The following is an 18,155-nucleotide window of genomic DNA, read 5'->3' on the forward strand; positions in this document are numbered from 1 at the left end:
TGCCACTAATTGAGGGCCCGTGACCCTGGTGGGCCCCTGGGTCACGAGGGGCCGTGACCCTGGTGGGCCCCTGGGTCACGAGGGCCCGTGACCCTGGTGGGCCCCTGGGTCACGAGGGCCAGTGACCCTGGTGGGCCCCTGGGTCACAACACCACAGTGTGTGTGTGTGTGGTGAGCTGGTGACATATACAGCAGTGGTTCTCAAGTACAATACTCCAGTATAATATTATATTTGGGTAGTCTCTCCTGAAGTGCCCAGGTACAGTATGTGTTTGTGAGGTTGTGTGTGTGTGTGTGTGTGTGTCTAACCTGTCCTGGATGTGTCGTCTGCTAGTGGTGAGGGCCACAGCGATGTTGTCCCAGGCCCTGCGCTGGTCTCCCTGACCCGAGGGCTCACAGCCCAGCTGGCTCCAGCACTCCTCAAACACAGCCTGCCACTTATCCTCCGCACGCACGCACAGACGACCCAGCTTACTGCCTCGACACAGGTACACACACACACACACACACACACACACACACACACACACACACACACACACACGCAAGCACAGAGCCAGTGTTCAAGAACGTAAACAGAAAATGCAAGTAGATTAGCCGCTACAACTAGGGTTGTGCAGTGGAGAGGAAGATGATGAAATTAATTGGATATTCTTTTTTGATAGACTCACTTATTATTGTACTGTGATTCCTGTACCTCAAACTACCACATAAATAACAACACGCACACACACAGGTTGACTTACACCGTGCGCGTCTTGTCCTTGTCTGTGTCGTAAAGGTTGGGTTTGTGGTAGGAACCAGCGACCTTGAGCCCGGAGCCCCATTCCCCACTGAAGGAGCCCTCCAGATAGTCTCCGTTAGCCATGGTCAAGACACCCTGAGAGTGAACAACACACACACACACGCGCATCAGCAAAAGCAGATTATAAAGTGTCACAGTCATTTTTTTTTTTTTTTACTTAATTTTTATTGAAGGAAGAACAGACAGACAAAAACTCAACTAACAAGACAATACGGGAAAGAAAAAGTCAAAAGACAAAAAGTAAAAAGAAAAAAGGCTGCATTTTTCATATTACAATAAACATTCAGTGAAATTATATTGCAATATCGCTAGGCTGAGAGAAGAGATTCCACTTTTCCCATTTTTTATAGAATTTATCCTCTTGTAGTCTAAGTATGAATGTTAGTTTTTCCATAGAATACAGTTCCTCAATAATGTCCATCCATTGATCTTTTGTTGGTGGGTCCTGTTGGTACCAGCGTCGTGTGATTGCTTTTTTACTTGATGCTAAGAGGATCTTGATTAAATATTTATCATGTGTTAGAAAATCTTCAGGGATATTTCCCAACAGTAGAAAAGAAACAGACAGAGGTATCTCAAAACACAAAATGGTCTCCAAAGTGGAGTGAATATTCTGCCAGTATTTCTGAATTTTAGGACAAGACCAGAAAATATGAGCGTGGCCCGCTTCCTTGTGGCCACATTGTCTCCAGCAAGGCTGTCACAATCATTTTAACCACTTTAACCATTATTTTATACTTTAGCTATTAAAAATATATAGATATACAAATCAGCCGTCTCAGTAACAGTTTCTTCCCCCAGGCAGTCAGGCTGCTGAACAGCTGACCTTGAACTGTATTGTCACTTCACTTTGTTTGTGTTCTTTCTTTGCACTATAGATGTTTGTTTTTGTCCTGTATCTATAAGACTGAGAGTGCTCTGAGCAAAATAAATTTCACTGTATTTATACTCTGTATCTATACATATGACAAATAAACCTGAACCTGAACCTGAGCATATATGTAGATCTATTTTTGAAAAATCACATCTTTTAACTAAAGTCTTTGCTTCTGTGGGTCCCTGGGAACAAAAGTATTTTAAGATTGGGGGTCCAGGGCCATAATAAACATAATTATTTTGGGGGTTCTTGACATGAAAACGTTTGAGCACCACTGATGCAACAACATATGATTTTCAAAAAACTGTCAGGATTTAGAAGACATTTGTAGAATCGTTCCCAGGTCAAAATGGGTCTTAATGGGTCAATGTAGCGTGGGTCACCTTGCCGTTGAGGGTCCAGTCCTCCGAGAACTCCCCCTCATAGGTCGTGTCGTCTTCGGAGACGAGGACCCCTGTCCCCTGTGAGTGAGACGGAGACATACACGCTAATACATGTCTTTTTTTTCTTTCTTTTTTTGTCAAATATGTTTTTATTGAACATATTATAAATTGTTAAACATTATGATATGATTTTTTAATTTTTTTGTATGAATACATGTCTAATAAATGTCTAATAGATGTCTAATAAATACCAACATCAAGTTCATTCTCATCAATCTAAAGTCCATTTACTGCCACCGGCGGAACCATTTCCACTGTGACCGATGGGCTTGTCTCCTTTACTGTCACATGGAAGAGCCATTTAATTCTAAAGGAATCTAGTCATAATGGCTTCCCCCCGGGGAAGGGGCAATGACTTTTACTGCTTATGAGTGCACAACAGGGCTATAGAGCACCGAAGTCCTGACGTCACTGTCGGTAGAGGGCGTCAGTCCCCAGGTTCATGTATTTTTTATTTGCATTATAATCCCCATAGGGGGATTTTAGATCTCTTCATATAAGAACTGCGTTTGAAAAATAAACCGATCACCCGGCCTTTTCACTCATATGGATATGAAGCATGCCATCGACTGAAGGTGGAAATGTACAAATATACCCAAAGAGTAACAAAATAAGCGTTAGAAACGAGTCAAATAACCCAGAGACTACATTTCCGGGTAGGCGGGTGGCTGCATCTGCCCGTCGCACAACATAAACTGAATGTTAATTACGTTTATTTTCATTTTATTGATATTTTATGTTTCGTGGTTAGTACGAGTTGAGTCACCACCAGCTGAGCTTATGTCAACGAGGAATCTCAGGAACGCAATGTGTTGACAGCTGGGCGTGACGTATATTAGCAGCGACATTGCCTTAATATGTAGTTTCAAGGCTTTTGCGGCCACATTAATTCAATTTTCTCCAGAAACTGGCTGTATCAAATATGAATGAACATCATTAACGACACACAGCCACACCCCTGACAGAAAGGCCGGGGTGGTCGGTTTATTTTTCAAACATAGTTCTTATATGAAGCGATCTAAAATCCCCCTATGGGGATGATAATGCAACTAAAAAAATACATGAACCTGTGTACTGGCGCCCTCTACTGAAAGTGACGTCAGACTTCGGTGCTCTATTAGGGGTTATGTCTCTTGCTCAGGGTCACCATGAAACGCACATACACTGGACAAGTTTCCCGCACATTTTATTAAATGATTTGTTTTTCCTAAAGGCCTAGCAATCATGGTGCAATAATGAGCCTTTGACTTGAGCGAACGCGACAAACATAACAGATCTACAAGCGAACCACGTATCTCGTTGCACTGCGTGTTACATCTTTCACTTAATGTTGGACAAAAACAATGTATTTTCTTGCAGTCTGACTTTTGTGTTTTTTCCGTAAACTAACGCCCTAGTCGATCATACTACAGTGTGACACAAAAGCTTGTAGATCTGCTGCTTTTGCCATTTTGGAATTTAAGAAAATTTTACAGAGATTTTGACAGAGATGGTAAAAAAAAAAAAAATCTAAACATTATTTTGATTAATTCCAAACCTTTTCCAGGCCTGGAAAACAGTTTTTCGTAATTTGTAAATATTTCCAGGAATTCCATTACCGTGGGAAACCTGACTGGGCGAGCTGAGGGTCGAAACGCGGTCACCTTCCGAGTCCCAGATAGCCTCTCTGCCCTCTGCAGCTACAGCAAACGGAATGACATTTTTTCCCCCCTGAATGCTCACCATCATCTTGTTGTCCTTGAAGAAGCCTTCGTAGTACAGACCAAACTGGGTGACGACCACGGCGGTGCCTTGACGCTGATGGTCCTGCCACATGCCCATATACTTCTCCCCTCTGCGTGTGAAACAAACAGACACAAAAAACAGCACAGAGTAACAAATGGATAAATTACCACAGAGGATTATACTTTTTTTTCCTTTTTTACAGTGTTGAAACTTTGTTTTTATTTTTATTTTTCATTAAACGGATGGGTCACATTGGGCATCACAGTACATATCGTAATTGTTACAATTCTTTTGTTACATTTCTTTTCTTGAACTTTCACAGTGTAACGGGTCTCTACAGTTCCAGGAGAGTAAGGGAACCCTCTTTGAGTATTTTCAGAATGTCCTTTTTTACAGTGTTAAGGAATTCTGAATACCTAAAGTTGGTTATACTAGACCGGTGCCCGGCTGTAGAGCACAGAGTCAGTGCTCTATCAGATTTGAAAGGTTCTTTCAAACCTGATAGTCATTGCATTATTCTTGTCTATCTGTTTCCATACTCGTTCACAGCAGGCTAAGCAGACTATGTCTGGATCTGTGTGCACAACCGGGCCGATCAAATGTTATAATTATGTTCTCAATGTGGAGACTAAAAAGGTGGGGATTAAAATATACTTGGGCCACTGGACTCACAATTTATTGCTGTGGTTTCAGTAAGAGTTATTTTTGAGCGCTAGCCCCTCCTGGCTTTGTGCGTGCCCCCCATGTGGCAGCCAAGTCTATGGACTTTTACTATGACGTAGTGGGTTCCCCAAAGGCACCCCTCACTTAACACAAGTGTGATTTTCGAGGGGCGGCCAGCCCCTCCAACGCCTGGCTTTGTGTGTGTGCCGCCCGTGACATCATGTCTGTGGCTTTTATGGAACATTTTCTTCCAATTAAACTTTCAGGACAAGTCAAGGGCAAGTCAATGGCAAGTCAATGGCAAATGATGTAAGTGGTGATCATTACGGAAAAAAAAGGCACCCCTCACTCCACACAAGTGTTCCTTTTTCTTTGTTTGTTGCCGTTTGTAGTCATGGCTGCCAGTTCCCACCTGATGTCATGCGGGAGTCCAGACCACTCCAGCTTGTACTGAACAACCGCCTGCTTGCATAAGGTCTTCAGACTGGGGCATATTGGAATTGGACCAGCGTCGCTCTGGAAGAAGCGACGTTGGTCTCCCTAATATGGCAAATTGAGGTCTAGCATATATAATTTAACTATGTTAATTGTAGGAAACAAATATTAAATAAAAACAAAATACGAGTCTTGATGTTTTGTGCCTCAGGAAGGACCTATGATTTGCCCTTACTTTACTGCCTCCCTCACAAAAATAAAGTACAAAAACAACACGTACTTGGTGATGTCGTCCAGGACGCCGTAGCCCGTCTTCTTGTCGTGCAGCCAGTGTCCAATGAAGACGCTGGGCGACGAGGTGTTGAGCTTGCCGCTGCGCAGCATCCCGTGGCCATGGCGCATGTTGTCCTGGAAGGAGCCCTCGTACACCTCACCGCTCGCATAGCTGGAGAGAGAGAGACGCGACAGGCAATATGCATGGTTTAATAACCCATGTAGACAGTAGGACGATTCTACAAATGCCTTCTAAGTCCTGACGGTTTTCTGAAAAACCTATGTTTCTATGTCAGTGGTGCTTAAACTATTTCATGTCAAGGACCCCTAGAATTACATGTAATTAACTGCCGACTCCCGTCTGAAAATATGTAGTTCCAGGGAAGCAAAGATTTGAGTTAAAAATGTTCGCTCTGAACTACATTTTCAAGATTTTCAAAAAATAGCAGACCTACAAGCTCATAGCGCGGCACTCGGTGCTGCACTATGAGCTTGTAGATCTGCTATTTTTCTATAGAGCGCCGCAGTCCCTCCCCCTTTCAGAAAAGCGAGGAGAAAATCATTAGAAAGAAGAAAAGAAAGTCAGGAGACAACACTATTTGTTTTGTTTTTCGTCTTATAAATTATTTGATCGGCCCAAAACATTGTGTTCATTGTCATGATTCGTCACGATCCGAGTTGGCTTTGTCCGCGGCGTAACAGTCTTTAAATAAATTATATTAGAAGTGCCGATGGAAGAATGCATGGTGTTTTCATTTCCTGGGCCACTCGCTTTTCTGAAAGGGGGCGGGACAGCGGCGCTCTATAGCTAAAGTATAATAATATGCTTGAAACACCAACAGGGGTTCCCGCCCAAAATGGGTTAACGTCAAGTCAAGTCTCTTGAATAGTTTTCATTTAGTTTTAGTCACATTTTAGTCACCTGGAATTATTTTGTTTTAGTCTAGTTTTAGTCGACTAAATCCACAGTTGATTTGGTCGACTTAAATGTATTTATCATAAATGTATTTATTATCATCAAAGACCCCCAAAATTATATGAATTTGGACCCGACTCAAAATATTGTTCCAGTGACCACTATTTTCAGTGTGTGACACGCTTCCATAGGAGATATGCCGACTTCTATGGAACCCAAATGACTTTAATCCATGAATATGCCTGATTCATTACAATTCAAAACACTATTACTGTCATAGATACATACATCTGCCTGATTTAGTAGCATTGAAAATGCTATTATGCTACAAACTAATTTCATATTATATTAATGTTCAAAATAAATATTAAAATATTATTTTGTATAGGGTTTAGGCTACATTCAGATCATATAAAGGGTACGAACTTTATCTCTTCAGGAAAGTGTGACTGTATTACAAATGTTACAAGTCTTACAGACCAGAACAGAGAGCATGCAGCTACCAAAGTGTAGTTGGAACAAACACACACAGATACATGCACACACACCTGTATGTCCCTAAGCCATCCTTCTTGCCTTCTTTCCAGAAGCCTTGATAGTGGTCATTCTTGTTCAGTGCCTTGTTGGGAGCGATGTACTCACCGAACCTGAACACACAAATAGAAACGCATGCACTCAGGTGCAAATACATGACGAATACCAACAACATATATGACGAATGAATGCTTGTTGTATTCAGTGAAAGAATACTGAATGTACATTAGTAGATTGTGTTATCATCTATAATGCCTTATTTTATTTTATTTTAAAAATAAATATCCCACAAATTTTGCAACCCATTTTTCAACCCTGTGTCAATTATCTCTACACACCCTCCGCCAACCTACAGTAGTCCCCAATCCTTCATGCCTGAGTGTCCAAGTTGCTCCTTTACACCTGACAGGGGGGAGTTTCCCTGGTTGGACGTAGCGCGTGGAAGGAACACGTTATTCCAACCAGTTCCTTTCCCCTCCATCAGGCACCCCCGGCTGGCCAGAGGGAAGCAGTTTAGAGACCAGGATTACTGCATGTTTTTTGTGAGGATACATACCCTATAGGGGACACGGGGAGAACATGCAAACTCCACACAGAAAGGCCCTTTCGCCAACCCTGCCTCGGGTATGGGCACTGATGACGTGGAGGTGGAAACACGCCGCCAGCACCCACAGCGTTCCGAGCGGGAATCGAACTATAATGCCTTCTAATGTTTACTTCATGGTACCAATGTAGACTGGTGCTGTTGCTATAATAACGTGTGTCAGTGACCAGGACAAAATGGCCATACGTCTTTCTACTGGGAGTAAAGCAGGTTGAGTCAGTGATTCTCACAGTCAGGGTTCCTTGAGAAGTTACGGGTCCATTTGGTACCATTTGCAGACTCTTGCAGAGTTAGGGTTTTATAATGTAGAATATTGTAGTCTTGTAGGCCCAAGAGATGTCAAGATACTGTACAACAAATGGGGGTCCTTGGCCTAATACATGAAACTGGGGGTCCTGAGAATTACCGGGCTAAGTTATGTAGCAGTTCCATTACTCACCCGTCCTCCAGTCCGTTCTTGAAGGTCCCTGTGTAGACTCTCCCATCAGGCCATTTCAACAATCCCCTGACAAGACACACGACAGAACACAAGGATGGTACACTTAAAGGCTGCAACCCAGAACTTGTTGAGTCAAGACAAAATGTTCTATTTTGATGGTAGAATATGTTTATACCATAAAACCATAAAACCTTTTGTTTTGTTTTTACTTATGGCAATTATTAGATTTGTTTTTTTCTATTCTAAGTCCTTTAGAAACTTGTGGGACAAATGTGGGACACCGCATTGCGTGAGAGACCCACCTGCCGTTGGGCTTGCCGGCCAGCCAGCGTCCTTCGTAGACGGCCTCTTTGAGCCGACTGTCCTTGTAGAAGGTGTAGGAGGCGGTCCTCGACATGGGAGGCTCCGCCTTGGTCCCCGCCCCCGAGGCGGGCTCCTGGCCCGCCCCGCTCAGCGCCTGCTCCACCGCCTGGTTGATGGAGCGAAGCCACTTGGCCTGAAGACGGACGTGAGGAGCACACACACATGGGTTATAAAGGACGGGAACCCCTTTTGGTGTTTTACCCCTTCGGGACGACGAACCCCTTTTGGGGTTCTTGTTGCCATATACAGTGAACTAGCAGCATAACATTTTTGTTCATATTTTGTTCAGTATTTGTTTTTCGGCCTCAGTCCTAAATGGGTTAAAGCAAACATAAAACCTCACGACTGAAAATGTTTGCATGACCAAGTCCTTTTTGTTTTGTTCCTGCATGCTGTTCTACATACTGTACTGCCTACATACTGTACTGCCAACCAGGTGAAGAAATCACAGATTGAGGCTTTAATCTTCACTTTTATGTGAAATATGCGAGACCATTAATATAAGGTTTTATGGAAGATGCTTCTGAACATAAAAGGTTCAGAAGCATCTTCCATAAAACCTTAATTATTTTTTTTGCTAATGTAGTTTGACCACTTTAATCTTAAAATGAAAATATCTACAAGCTCTCAATTGATACAAAAAAAAGAGTTTATATTCTCGTAGTAATTATTGCTATAGATTGTTTATTCAGTAACAAGGGTAACTCAGGTCTCTCGGATTACTATCAGATTAAAACCTTCGCTACGCTTATTTTAACAAACATCGCTGAAACAAATCCGCCGACAGCCAGACTAGGCTCATACAGTACCTTCTCCATGGGTGAGCATGCCAGCAGAGTGAAGGTCTCTTCTGGGGAGATGACCTTTAAGCCGTACCTGGACAAGGCAAAAACACCAACAGCACAACTCTGCATCAGTGTTGTTTTTGGCAGCAAATTTCGATTTTAGTCTTCTGAATAGTTTTCATTTCGTTTTTAGTCACATTTTAGTCACTTGGAATGTATTTGTGTTGGTCTAGTTTTTGTCGACTAAATCCACAGGTAAATGTATGCCGTCGTAATGGCTGATTTTACACTTGCTGAAAATAGCCGATCTACGCGCAGCGCGACGCGTTGTGAACTTGTAGATGTGCTATTTAGTGTGGTTGCAACCAGACTATTGTTATTGTAAATGAGCGAGTGGAGACTGTAAGCGCCATATTTACAAGACTTGGGAGGGAGGTTCATAATAATTATGAAAATTAATTGAAAAGGAATTACATCAGTCGGCCTCATGGTGGCGCTATAACAGCCCACTTTACGTTTTTCCCTATAACTCTTGAACCGTAAGTCGTACAATCAATTTTTTTTTTCCATGGATTCCTTTGGTCATGATGCATTTCCACATATAGGCCACGCTTATTTTCGTCAGGAAAGAAATTCCTGCAAATTTGAATTTTCTCCAAAACACACTTTTGGCTTCTCCTCCTACAGATTTTGTAAATGTATTGGAAATTGGAGTCAAGTAAAGTACAAATACCTCAAAATTGTACTTAAGTACAGTATTTGAGTACAGTAAATGTACTTTCCACCACTGGGTTAACGGCAGGAGGATGAGTTAACAAAACGTCAACAAAGAGAGAAGTATATGACCAAGCTGTCTGTCTGATGACAAAAAAGATTACAAAAGAAAGGAGAGAGAAGTATGACTAAGACACAGAAGTGGTCAATGTTATCCTCAACTTCATATTGACATCTGTTGTCCAGATCATATCTCGCTGCAGGGCTGAATCATTCAGGCCGCGGTAGTCAAGTCATACACCCAGCCAGGCCACCCTATCCCTTTACCCACACACGTGTATGTTTGGATTACAACAGAGCCATAGACATAGAGTATAGACAGAGTTGCGACATTGAGGGCGCAGAAAACAGCCCGGTCACGTGGTCATGTACTCACGTGAGCCCTATCGACTACAATACATTCCGTAAACTTCCGTATTTCAAATCTCTGTTTTTATGCCAAATATTGCGATAGATACGATATACGATATTACCGTTAAAATGTCATATTCTACATTTTAAGTGTTGCAACACTTATACTTAAATGGGACCGGACCACATCTCCATGATATGATCTACTCTACTGCACCACGGATATGTCAACATGAAGTTGAAATAGTTCTCTCTTTTTGTATCTTTTTGTCATCAGTTTCCTCCTTTAAGTGAAAGAAAAGTAGTGTCAAAATATCTTTTGTATATTCGGTTTCAAAACAGGCCGTATAGTAGCTTTTCGTGCTGGGGCCCTTTACCGTTTTACCGTTTGTCGCAAAAACATGATTTTTGGAAGATAAATATCCTCCGAAGTAGTTGCGTATGCATGATCACAGGGGGTGACGTGACATTGTAATTGGCTGGCAATATTAGTGGGAGGGGCCTATGTAAGCGACTGTGGCAACCACACTTTGCAATTTTGAAAAATTGCGACCTTTCTAGTTTCAACATGCAGCCGAGTGTAAAATGACTTTTACTGGATCTCTTGTCCACTAGTCCCTTCCTAACATTTTAGTCTAGTTTTTATTTGTTGACTAAATTGTCAGTATATTTAGTCTTAGTTTTAGTCAGCATAGCTTAGTTTTCATTTAGTTTCAATTTAGTTGTCCTCAGTGAAAAAAGGTAGTCGACGGACATTTTTCGTCGTAGTCGACGAAATCAACACTGCACTGTAGGTACATGGTTCCTACTCTACAGTCATGTCAGATGTCACTCTTCTCGTTTGTTCCCAACGATGCTAAAATTGTACACACTGGAGACGCCACACCTTTCAAAAGTCCACCCTTTGATCCTACACCATGGGTCTTCAACAGGGGGTCCGGACCCCTACAGGGGGGCTGCCAAATCCTTGTGGAACTTTTGGTGAAAATAGCAGATCTACAAGCCCACAGCCTATCACACTACTACGTGTTCTGGGCTTGTAGATCTGCCATTTTCGGCAAAGAGGTTCGGTGAGTTAAAAAGAGAGCAGGCCAAGTACAGAGCCATGTTTACTAAGTATTGAGAGTTTAAAGTGGTTAAATGTCCCCTATCTATCTACACAGTATTGACTGGATATAAAGCCTCGTTGTTCAAAGCCGATAGTGTCTGTAGATGACAAGGCCTTAGTGATCCATAGTTGACCATTAGTTATTCGCAATTATTATAATATAATCATAATACGAATTGGAGAATGAACCGCTTCATTCGCCCCGACCTGCCAGTAACAGGTGACTGGGCGTGATTGGGCAGATCTGGGGTGATTGACAGACTCACAGGCCAGTGGCAGTGTTCTCCTCTGGAATGGGTTCCACCCACAGCGTGGCCAGCGGGAAGATGTGATGGGTAGAGAACTAGAGGAGGGAGGAAAGGAGGCAGGGAGCGAGAGGGAAAAGGATGGAGGTGAGTTAGGCATTCTTTCAATTACATTTTATTTTAATTAAGCTTGGGCAGTTACAAGCTTTATGAATGTTACTGTATAGGCTCGATGCACATTTTGGAAATAACTCATTCTACTTTCGGCCTCCGGGCCTCTTCCGACTTCCTTCACAGGTGTTTCCGATGATACTAATTAACACAATCTGCCCCACCTGTTACACAGAAACGCAGTGCAGTTGCCAGAGATATGGGACAATTGAAAGAATAAATAACCGTGGGCACATCCATGTGCACATGGCGTGCACGTCAGAAAACCCCCTTTTTTTTAATCTGAAAAATTAAGGCTCTGTTCCATTTAGTGTACAGTGGTTATCAAACTTTTAAATTTCAAGGACTCCCATAACTCAAGAGTGTACAGATGAAACCAAATGGACCCTTATGGGTCCAGTGGCCGAGATTAGGGGTATTGGAATTTGGCCATACTGTAGTTAGTATCATCGGTAACACCTATTCAGCGAGCTACGAAGTCAGGAGTATACATAAATTATATAAACTGAATGTTGGATGATTAAATGTGCTCGAGCTTAATGGGATTACAGTCACATGCTGCATGTGCATGAGGAGGTGTTTGTAAGGCATGAACGCTACTTTAAGGATGTCAGACTAATGAGGAAAGACAATTAACTCTAAAGACATACAACTACATGGCTACAGTATTCTCCCAAAGAAGTCATATCTTTTTTTTGGTTTAGGCAGGTTAATAATAGAACAAAATAGCGCAAATGTGGCGCAAACGCAGTTTCTTTCGGCACGTCCAAGATATTCTAACTAGCCGAATATCGCCATAATGCAAACTTGTGTGTGATTGGTCAGAAACTCAATGCACTTTGACGTTGTCCGCCGACAATGTACCATGGACAGTTTTGAAGACAGCTTGTAAAAAAGAGAAATTGAGACAAAATGAATGATGCCACGTCATTGATGTATACAGTATGTAAACAAACAGCTGGGAACTGTGGTAAAATCACTGTTCCAGTGCAGCATACAGTGGGAGGAAAGTCTAATGTTCAGAACTCAGAGCCGAGCAGCAGCACTACAGACCGACAAGACCTGCCGAAGTCGAAAAACATTTGACTTTGTTTGGGAGTATGCTGCAGCAGGCTTAATTAAGGTGTGCTTCACAACAGGACCTGAAATACAAGCAAATACTAGTCATGTCATATCCAGGGGTTGCTGAATACACTAGCATTCTATGGCAGTGGTTCTCAAGTGCATTCTAAATGGACCCTAACAAGTCTGTGACTCTGACAGTATACAAATGGAACCAAATGGACCCAAAAAGGGTCCATTTGCGAGTGTTACAGTATATTAACGTAGGAGGGCAGGGTAGACATAGGATAGACAAGAGGGTTCTCATGGGATTTGGGCTGCAATGGTCTCAAACACTACACATTAGCGATGGGCAGGAGTTACATAATTACAGCACCCATTTGTAAAAGACACATGTCCTCTATCATTGCCAATGTCAATTAAAAACACAAGCCTATTAATAGGTAAGGGAGACTGCAAATGCCTTAGGTTCAATCCCCGGCTTCAATGACCAATGTTCCTTTGTTAGCCATTTGAGTGCGTCACTGCACACAGCTCCCAAGTGGCCAAGCACGCACGTAACAAATACGAGGTAATATTATTCCTTTATATTTTTAGAGCTCTGCATTTTCCAAAAGAGGATATTGGATTCTATTTTCGTTCCCGTGGCCGTAAGGAGATACGCGTGCAATGCCTGGGAGCTGTGCATGCTGCCTGCACAGCTTAAACGGAACAAAAGGAGACATTTCAACAAGAGAACACTGTTTAGTCAGATCATGAAACAAAAAGAGTGCTATAGTCAAACAAAAACGGGCGTCATCACACGGGAAGTGGGACCAAAATGCTCAAGAGGGGAGAGAGGGGGACCCCCCCCCCCCCCCAAGGACTGGTGCATAACTAGACAGGGAGGGGAAGTGAAGGCAGACAGAGAAAGAAAGAGGAAGAGGAAGTCATTTGTAGGAAAAAAAAGAGAATGAGAGGGAGAGAGAGAGAGAGAGAGAGAGAGAGAGAGAGAGAAACAAATGAGACAGACAATAAGAGGAGGGAGAGGTGGAGGGAAACTTTCTTTAGAGAAGTGAATGAGAGAATGCTGGTCCCACAAATATACAGAGAGTAGGCAATCTATCGAGGCCTATACAGTAAATGTCTAATAGTCCCCGTAGGATCATCCATCGCATCGCCATGGGAATTTAATTTATCCAATGGCAAGCGTGTGTATGAGACTCAGGAGGGACTGGCACGCTGAGCACGCTTTAACATGGTCGCGGCACGACGTGTTGTGAGCTTGTGGAGCAGCTATTTTTGAAAAGGCTTGTGTGGTACTGTGGTTAAAGGTAGTGATATTTTTAGGTTAAAACTAAAAGTTTGTTGTAAAAAAGGTTAAATCACCACATTCTGACAGTAACCACTAACCAGGGGGTCTCCCTGTCTCTTAAAGGGATAGTTCAGATTTCTTTAACTTAAGCTGTATGAAATATTTGCCATTAATATAGTGTTTGAAACTGTATTCATTGATTGACCGAGTCCCGTGGTGGGAGTTCTGCGCTGGTTTTGGTGAAATATGAAGTAGTTCCGGTCATTTTGTGGGGTGCACAGGGGCCACGCAGTAAAAGTAAATTAATCCACAAAACTAACGTCATTTATATTGTTGACCTATTTCTAAAATATTAGTGCAACTTTCGTTCATTTTTTACCCCTCCATCACACGGAACTATGTTTTTTGTGTCCATATCACTACGCCCCAAAAATATTTCCATGTGATAGAGGGGTCAAAGTTGAACGAAAGTTGCGCTAATATTTTAGAAATAGGTCAACAATACAAATGACGTTAGTTTTGTATTTTACTGCGTGGCCCCAGTGCCCCCCACAAAATGATCGGAACTACTTAATATTGACCAAAACCCGAGCAGAACTCCCACCACAGGACTCGGGCAATCAATGAATACAGTTGCAACCACTATATTAAAGGCAAGTATTTCATAGAACTTAAGTTAAAAAAAATCTGAACTATCCCTTTAAACTCTTTAATAAACAGAAAATACATTTTCAGGTAGGGGACAAAATTTCAGCCAGTCAGGAGAGAATAGTATTAGCTGAGCTTAATTTTGATAGTGTTCCAGTTCCAATTGTGTCATTTATTTGTGTCATCACTTACAATTCCACTTGTTTAATCTGTATCCTGACTGCGTTCTCCATCCTGATTGGATACAATTGGTATCCCAGTTTCAGTTTAAGAAAATGCATTTTCTGTTTAATAAAAAGCTGGAGACATGGAGACTCCTGTTACTGAAACACTAGCAATGAGTACTATCACAATAGAGATTTTTAGCAGTTGTTTTAACCAAAGAAAATCACTTACACTACCTTTAAAGTGGTCAAATTAAATACATTTAGGTCTGTGTGTTCATTTCACAATCAAAAAGGTTATTTGGGCTGTGTTTATAATTCAAACTGTAGTATTTCAAACTTTTGACATTCAAAACATCGGTGGTCTAGGTCGATATCTGCCCCAAAAATGTGCCATTGGTCGGGCTTTAAAAACCTTTTGGACGGCAAAATTGACTAGTTGCCAATGCCAACATGGCCACATTTTTTACATTCTAGTCCATATATGCTGCGGGACCTTGATTCTCGTGCGTTCAGTTTTGTCCATTCACTTCCCAACAGGCAGTAGAGGAGAGCAGGGATAGAGGCCAGGGCTTGGCTTGTAAGGCAGGATGTGTGTGTGTGTGTGTGTGTGTGTGTGTGTGTGTGTGTGTGTGTGTGTGTGTGTGTGTGTGTGTGTGTGTGTGCGCATCAAGATGATGATAATCAGTGTTGAATGTGATGTATACACACGCTGATAGCATGCAGCGTGGGCAACGTGGCTGTTATCTTGTGACCCTGTGGCTGAAGAGCTTTCTCCAGCCTCTCCACACACACACTGTAGTTAGCATTTCACTCGATTTGTCCAAAGAAAAAGGCTGGGGGTGCTTTTCTTGTACTTCATAATAACAAATAGTGAAAATAGCTGCTAGAAGCTCAAAATGTTGACGCTAAATATGAGTGAATCATAGCATCAGACAGTCTGTACAGTCTCAATTTAATTTCATTCAGTATATGACCAGAAGCAGGGATAAAACAAATCCCTGGTGCCGGTGATAAAAAGTAATGGTGGTATATATTAAAAGGCATGGATTCCCCCCCCCCCCAACAAATCCAACCCTGCTTTACAGTACTGTTGTGTTACAATGTTCAGATTCGAGGTTCAGCCGCAAGCCAAGCCCATGAACACACGCAGAGAGAGCGAGAGAGACAGAGTGAGACGACTAGATTGGGGGGTATCGCTACCAGTGGTTTATCTGACTCCTTGTACTTACGAGACTTTTATAAGGCGCCACGCCCTGACAGCACGGAGACAAACACACACACACACACACACGCACACGCACACGCACACACACACACACACACACACGCACACGCACACACGCACACAAACCAGGAACAGTGTTTGAAAGTCAGTCGGCGTTTCAGAAAGGGATTTGACACATCCCAGGAACAGGTGCTGCTGTGTGTGTGTGTGTGTGTGTGCGCGTGCGTAGCTGACTTTTGTATGTGCTGTGGTATGTGCATAATTATGCATATGGAAATGTCTGTTTTGTCTGTCTATCTGCATTGCCTATCTTACTGTGTTGCTGACCTGTGTGCGCGCGCTAGTGTTGCGCGGGTCAGGGTTTCTTATGCATTCATTTGTCGCACGCGTGCAACGTGGCAGAGATTGAGAGAAGACGTTAGGGGTTGCCTTTTAGTAAGGCCGACCGGGGAAGTGCTCACAGTCACGCTGTTTCTGGATGTATTGGTGAAAGGAGGAGTTCAACGTCGTCGATGCTAAATACTTAGCCATGGTACTATAGTGCGCGCACGTGCGCGTACGACATCTCCATGCGTGTGCGTGTTGCTGACCTGTGCGTGCACCAAGGCGTCGTTGAAGAGAATGAACCAGTTGACGGAGAAGCGGCCGGCGTTCTGCAGGGTCAGCGCCTTGTTGCTGCTCTCACAGATCAGACGGCGGTGGGGCTTACGCAGCGAGTCCTGCATGAGGGGAGAGGCCAGGCACATGCATACCGTCGTATATGAACAGCTTATGTCATCTAGGAATTTTACCCCATTTAGGCATTTTAAAAAATTCTACAAAGTCCTGACAGTTTTCTGAAAAACCTTATGTTTCTGTATCAGTGGTGCTCAATATTTCATGTCAAGGACCCCAAAATGATATGTAATATGCCTCCGCCCCCCCCCCCCCCCATCTGAAAATATGTTGTTCCAGGGACCTCCCCAGAAGCAAAGATTTGAGTTAAAAATGTTCACTCTGTTATAATATACAGGTATATACAAAGATTTGGAATGGAATGGCTTGAGACAAGCAGGCTTGAGACAAGCAGGTCTCATCTTTCACCACGTGCACGCACGCACGCACACACATCGTACCGTCATCTTGCCAGGGAAGCTCTTCCAGAAGTGGCAGGTGTAGTCCGCCTCCTTCCTCTTCCTCTTCAGGTGCAGGTCCAGCGCCTCAAACTTAGAGCAGCCGTCCTGCAGCCTCTGGTAGTCACTGGAGCTCTGCACACGCACAGACACACGCACAGACACACGCACGCACGCACGCACACACACACACACACACACACACACACACACACACACACACACATTATTATGTTTTTCGAATTCAAGATGACATTTAGCTCAACGCCTGAGCATATCTAGTTCAACAATATATGTATAAGCATCCCACAGTTAACCACTTAAATCTTAACATTTGTTTGCTGAGAATAACCGCTCAACAAGCTCACAGCGCGTCTCGTTACGACATGCTGTGAGCTTGTAGATCTAGCTTCTACAGTAGACATTTTGCCGAATGTTCCCCCCCCCCCCCCCCCAGAATAGAGATTCTACAGGTCATGAGGTCAGCTCTATGTAAGCAGGGCTTGGTGACGCAAGCGGGCAATAAGCGTCCTATAATGAGGAACATACCTGTACTTCTGCCTGTTTGTGCGTATTGGAAGGATAAAAAAAAAAAGAACTGTGTTTTGTGCTTCATAACCAGCCACCTTGAAAAGTAAGTATACGTTTAAGTTTAAATGTACTTCCCACGATGCATTGTTCTGCACCTGATCATTTTTACATTCACCTACATTCTCAAGCATAGCTTTTGATGTCATGACATGGCACAAAGACAAGCATTATATTCAAGCAGGTGAATATAATCAAACATAATCAACGTGACGTACCACCTCGAAGCAGGTGGCCAGCTTGAGCAGCAGGCGTCCGTACTCGTGGAGGTGTCGCACCGGGAGGTGGAAGAGCGCCGCCAGCAGGTCGGCGATGGGCGCGCACTCCTCGCTGCTTTCCGCCAACTTCAGGAGCAGCTCAGGACTCTTCCCGAAGAAATCTCTGTATGCCAATGGGGGAGGGGGAGGGGGAGGGAGAGAGAGAGAGAGAGAGAGAGAGAGAGAGAGAGAGAGAGAGAGAGAGAGAGAGAGAGAGAGAGAGAGAGAGAGAGAGAGAGAGAGAGAGAGAGAGAGAGAGAGCGTCTTTGGTATGACGCGGCCAGGAATCGA

General features: G+C 43.2%; 1 protein-coding gene across 8 annotated transcripts in view; it reads right to left on the minus strand.

The window, feature by feature from the left end:
* als2b (alsin Rho guanine nucleotide exchange factor ALS2 b) overlaps nucleotides 1-18,155 on the minus strand; it is a 49,005-nt gene that overhangs the window by 13,314 nt on the left and 17,536 nt on the right. For 4 of the 8 annotated variants that reach the window (XM_080758257.1, XM_080758256.1, XM_080758254.1 and 1 more), the window contains exons 14-27: nucleotides 17,826-17,988; nucleotides 17,023-17,154; nucleotides 16,498-16,626; nucleotides 15,912-15,935; nucleotides 11,362-11,438; nucleotides 8,887-8,953; nucleotides 8,017-8,210; nucleotides 7,715-7,780; nucleotides 6,686-6,784; nucleotides 5,229-5,393; nucleotides 3,848-3,959; nucleotides 2,066-2,143; nucleotides 747-880; nucleotides 310-474 (exon numbers count right to left, since the gene is read on the minus strand). In XM_080758257.1, coding sequence (XP_080614383.1) covers nucleotides 310-474; nucleotides 747-880; nucleotides 2,066-2,143; nucleotides 3,848-3,959; nucleotides 5,229-5,393; nucleotides 6,686-6,784; nucleotides 7,715-7,780; nucleotides 8,017-8,210; nucleotides 8,887-8,953; nucleotides 11,362-11,438; nucleotides 15,912-15,935; nucleotides 16,498-16,626; nucleotides 17,023-17,154; nucleotides 17,826-17,988 — 1,605 coding nt within the window. The remainder of the gene's footprint in view (nucleotides 1-309; nucleotides 475-746; nucleotides 881-2,065; nucleotides 2,144-3,847; nucleotides 3,960-5,228; nucleotides 5,394-6,685; nucleotides 6,785-7,714; nucleotides 7,781-8,016; nucleotides 8,211-8,886; nucleotides 8,954-11,361; nucleotides 11,439-15,911; nucleotides 15,936-16,497; nucleotides 16,627-17,022; nucleotides 17,155-17,825; nucleotides 17,989-18,155) is intronic. The other 4 variants (XM_080758259.1, XM_080758258.1, XM_080758255.1 and 1 more) reach the window with 2 other exon arrangements.

The sequence above is a fragment of the Protomyctophum bolini genome (genome assembly GCF_963924005.1).
Source record: "Protomyctophum bolini genome assembly, chromosome: 24".
Lineage (NCBI taxonomy): Eukaryota > Metazoa > Chordata > Actinopteri > Myctophiformes > Myctophidae > Protomyctophum > Protomyctophum bolini.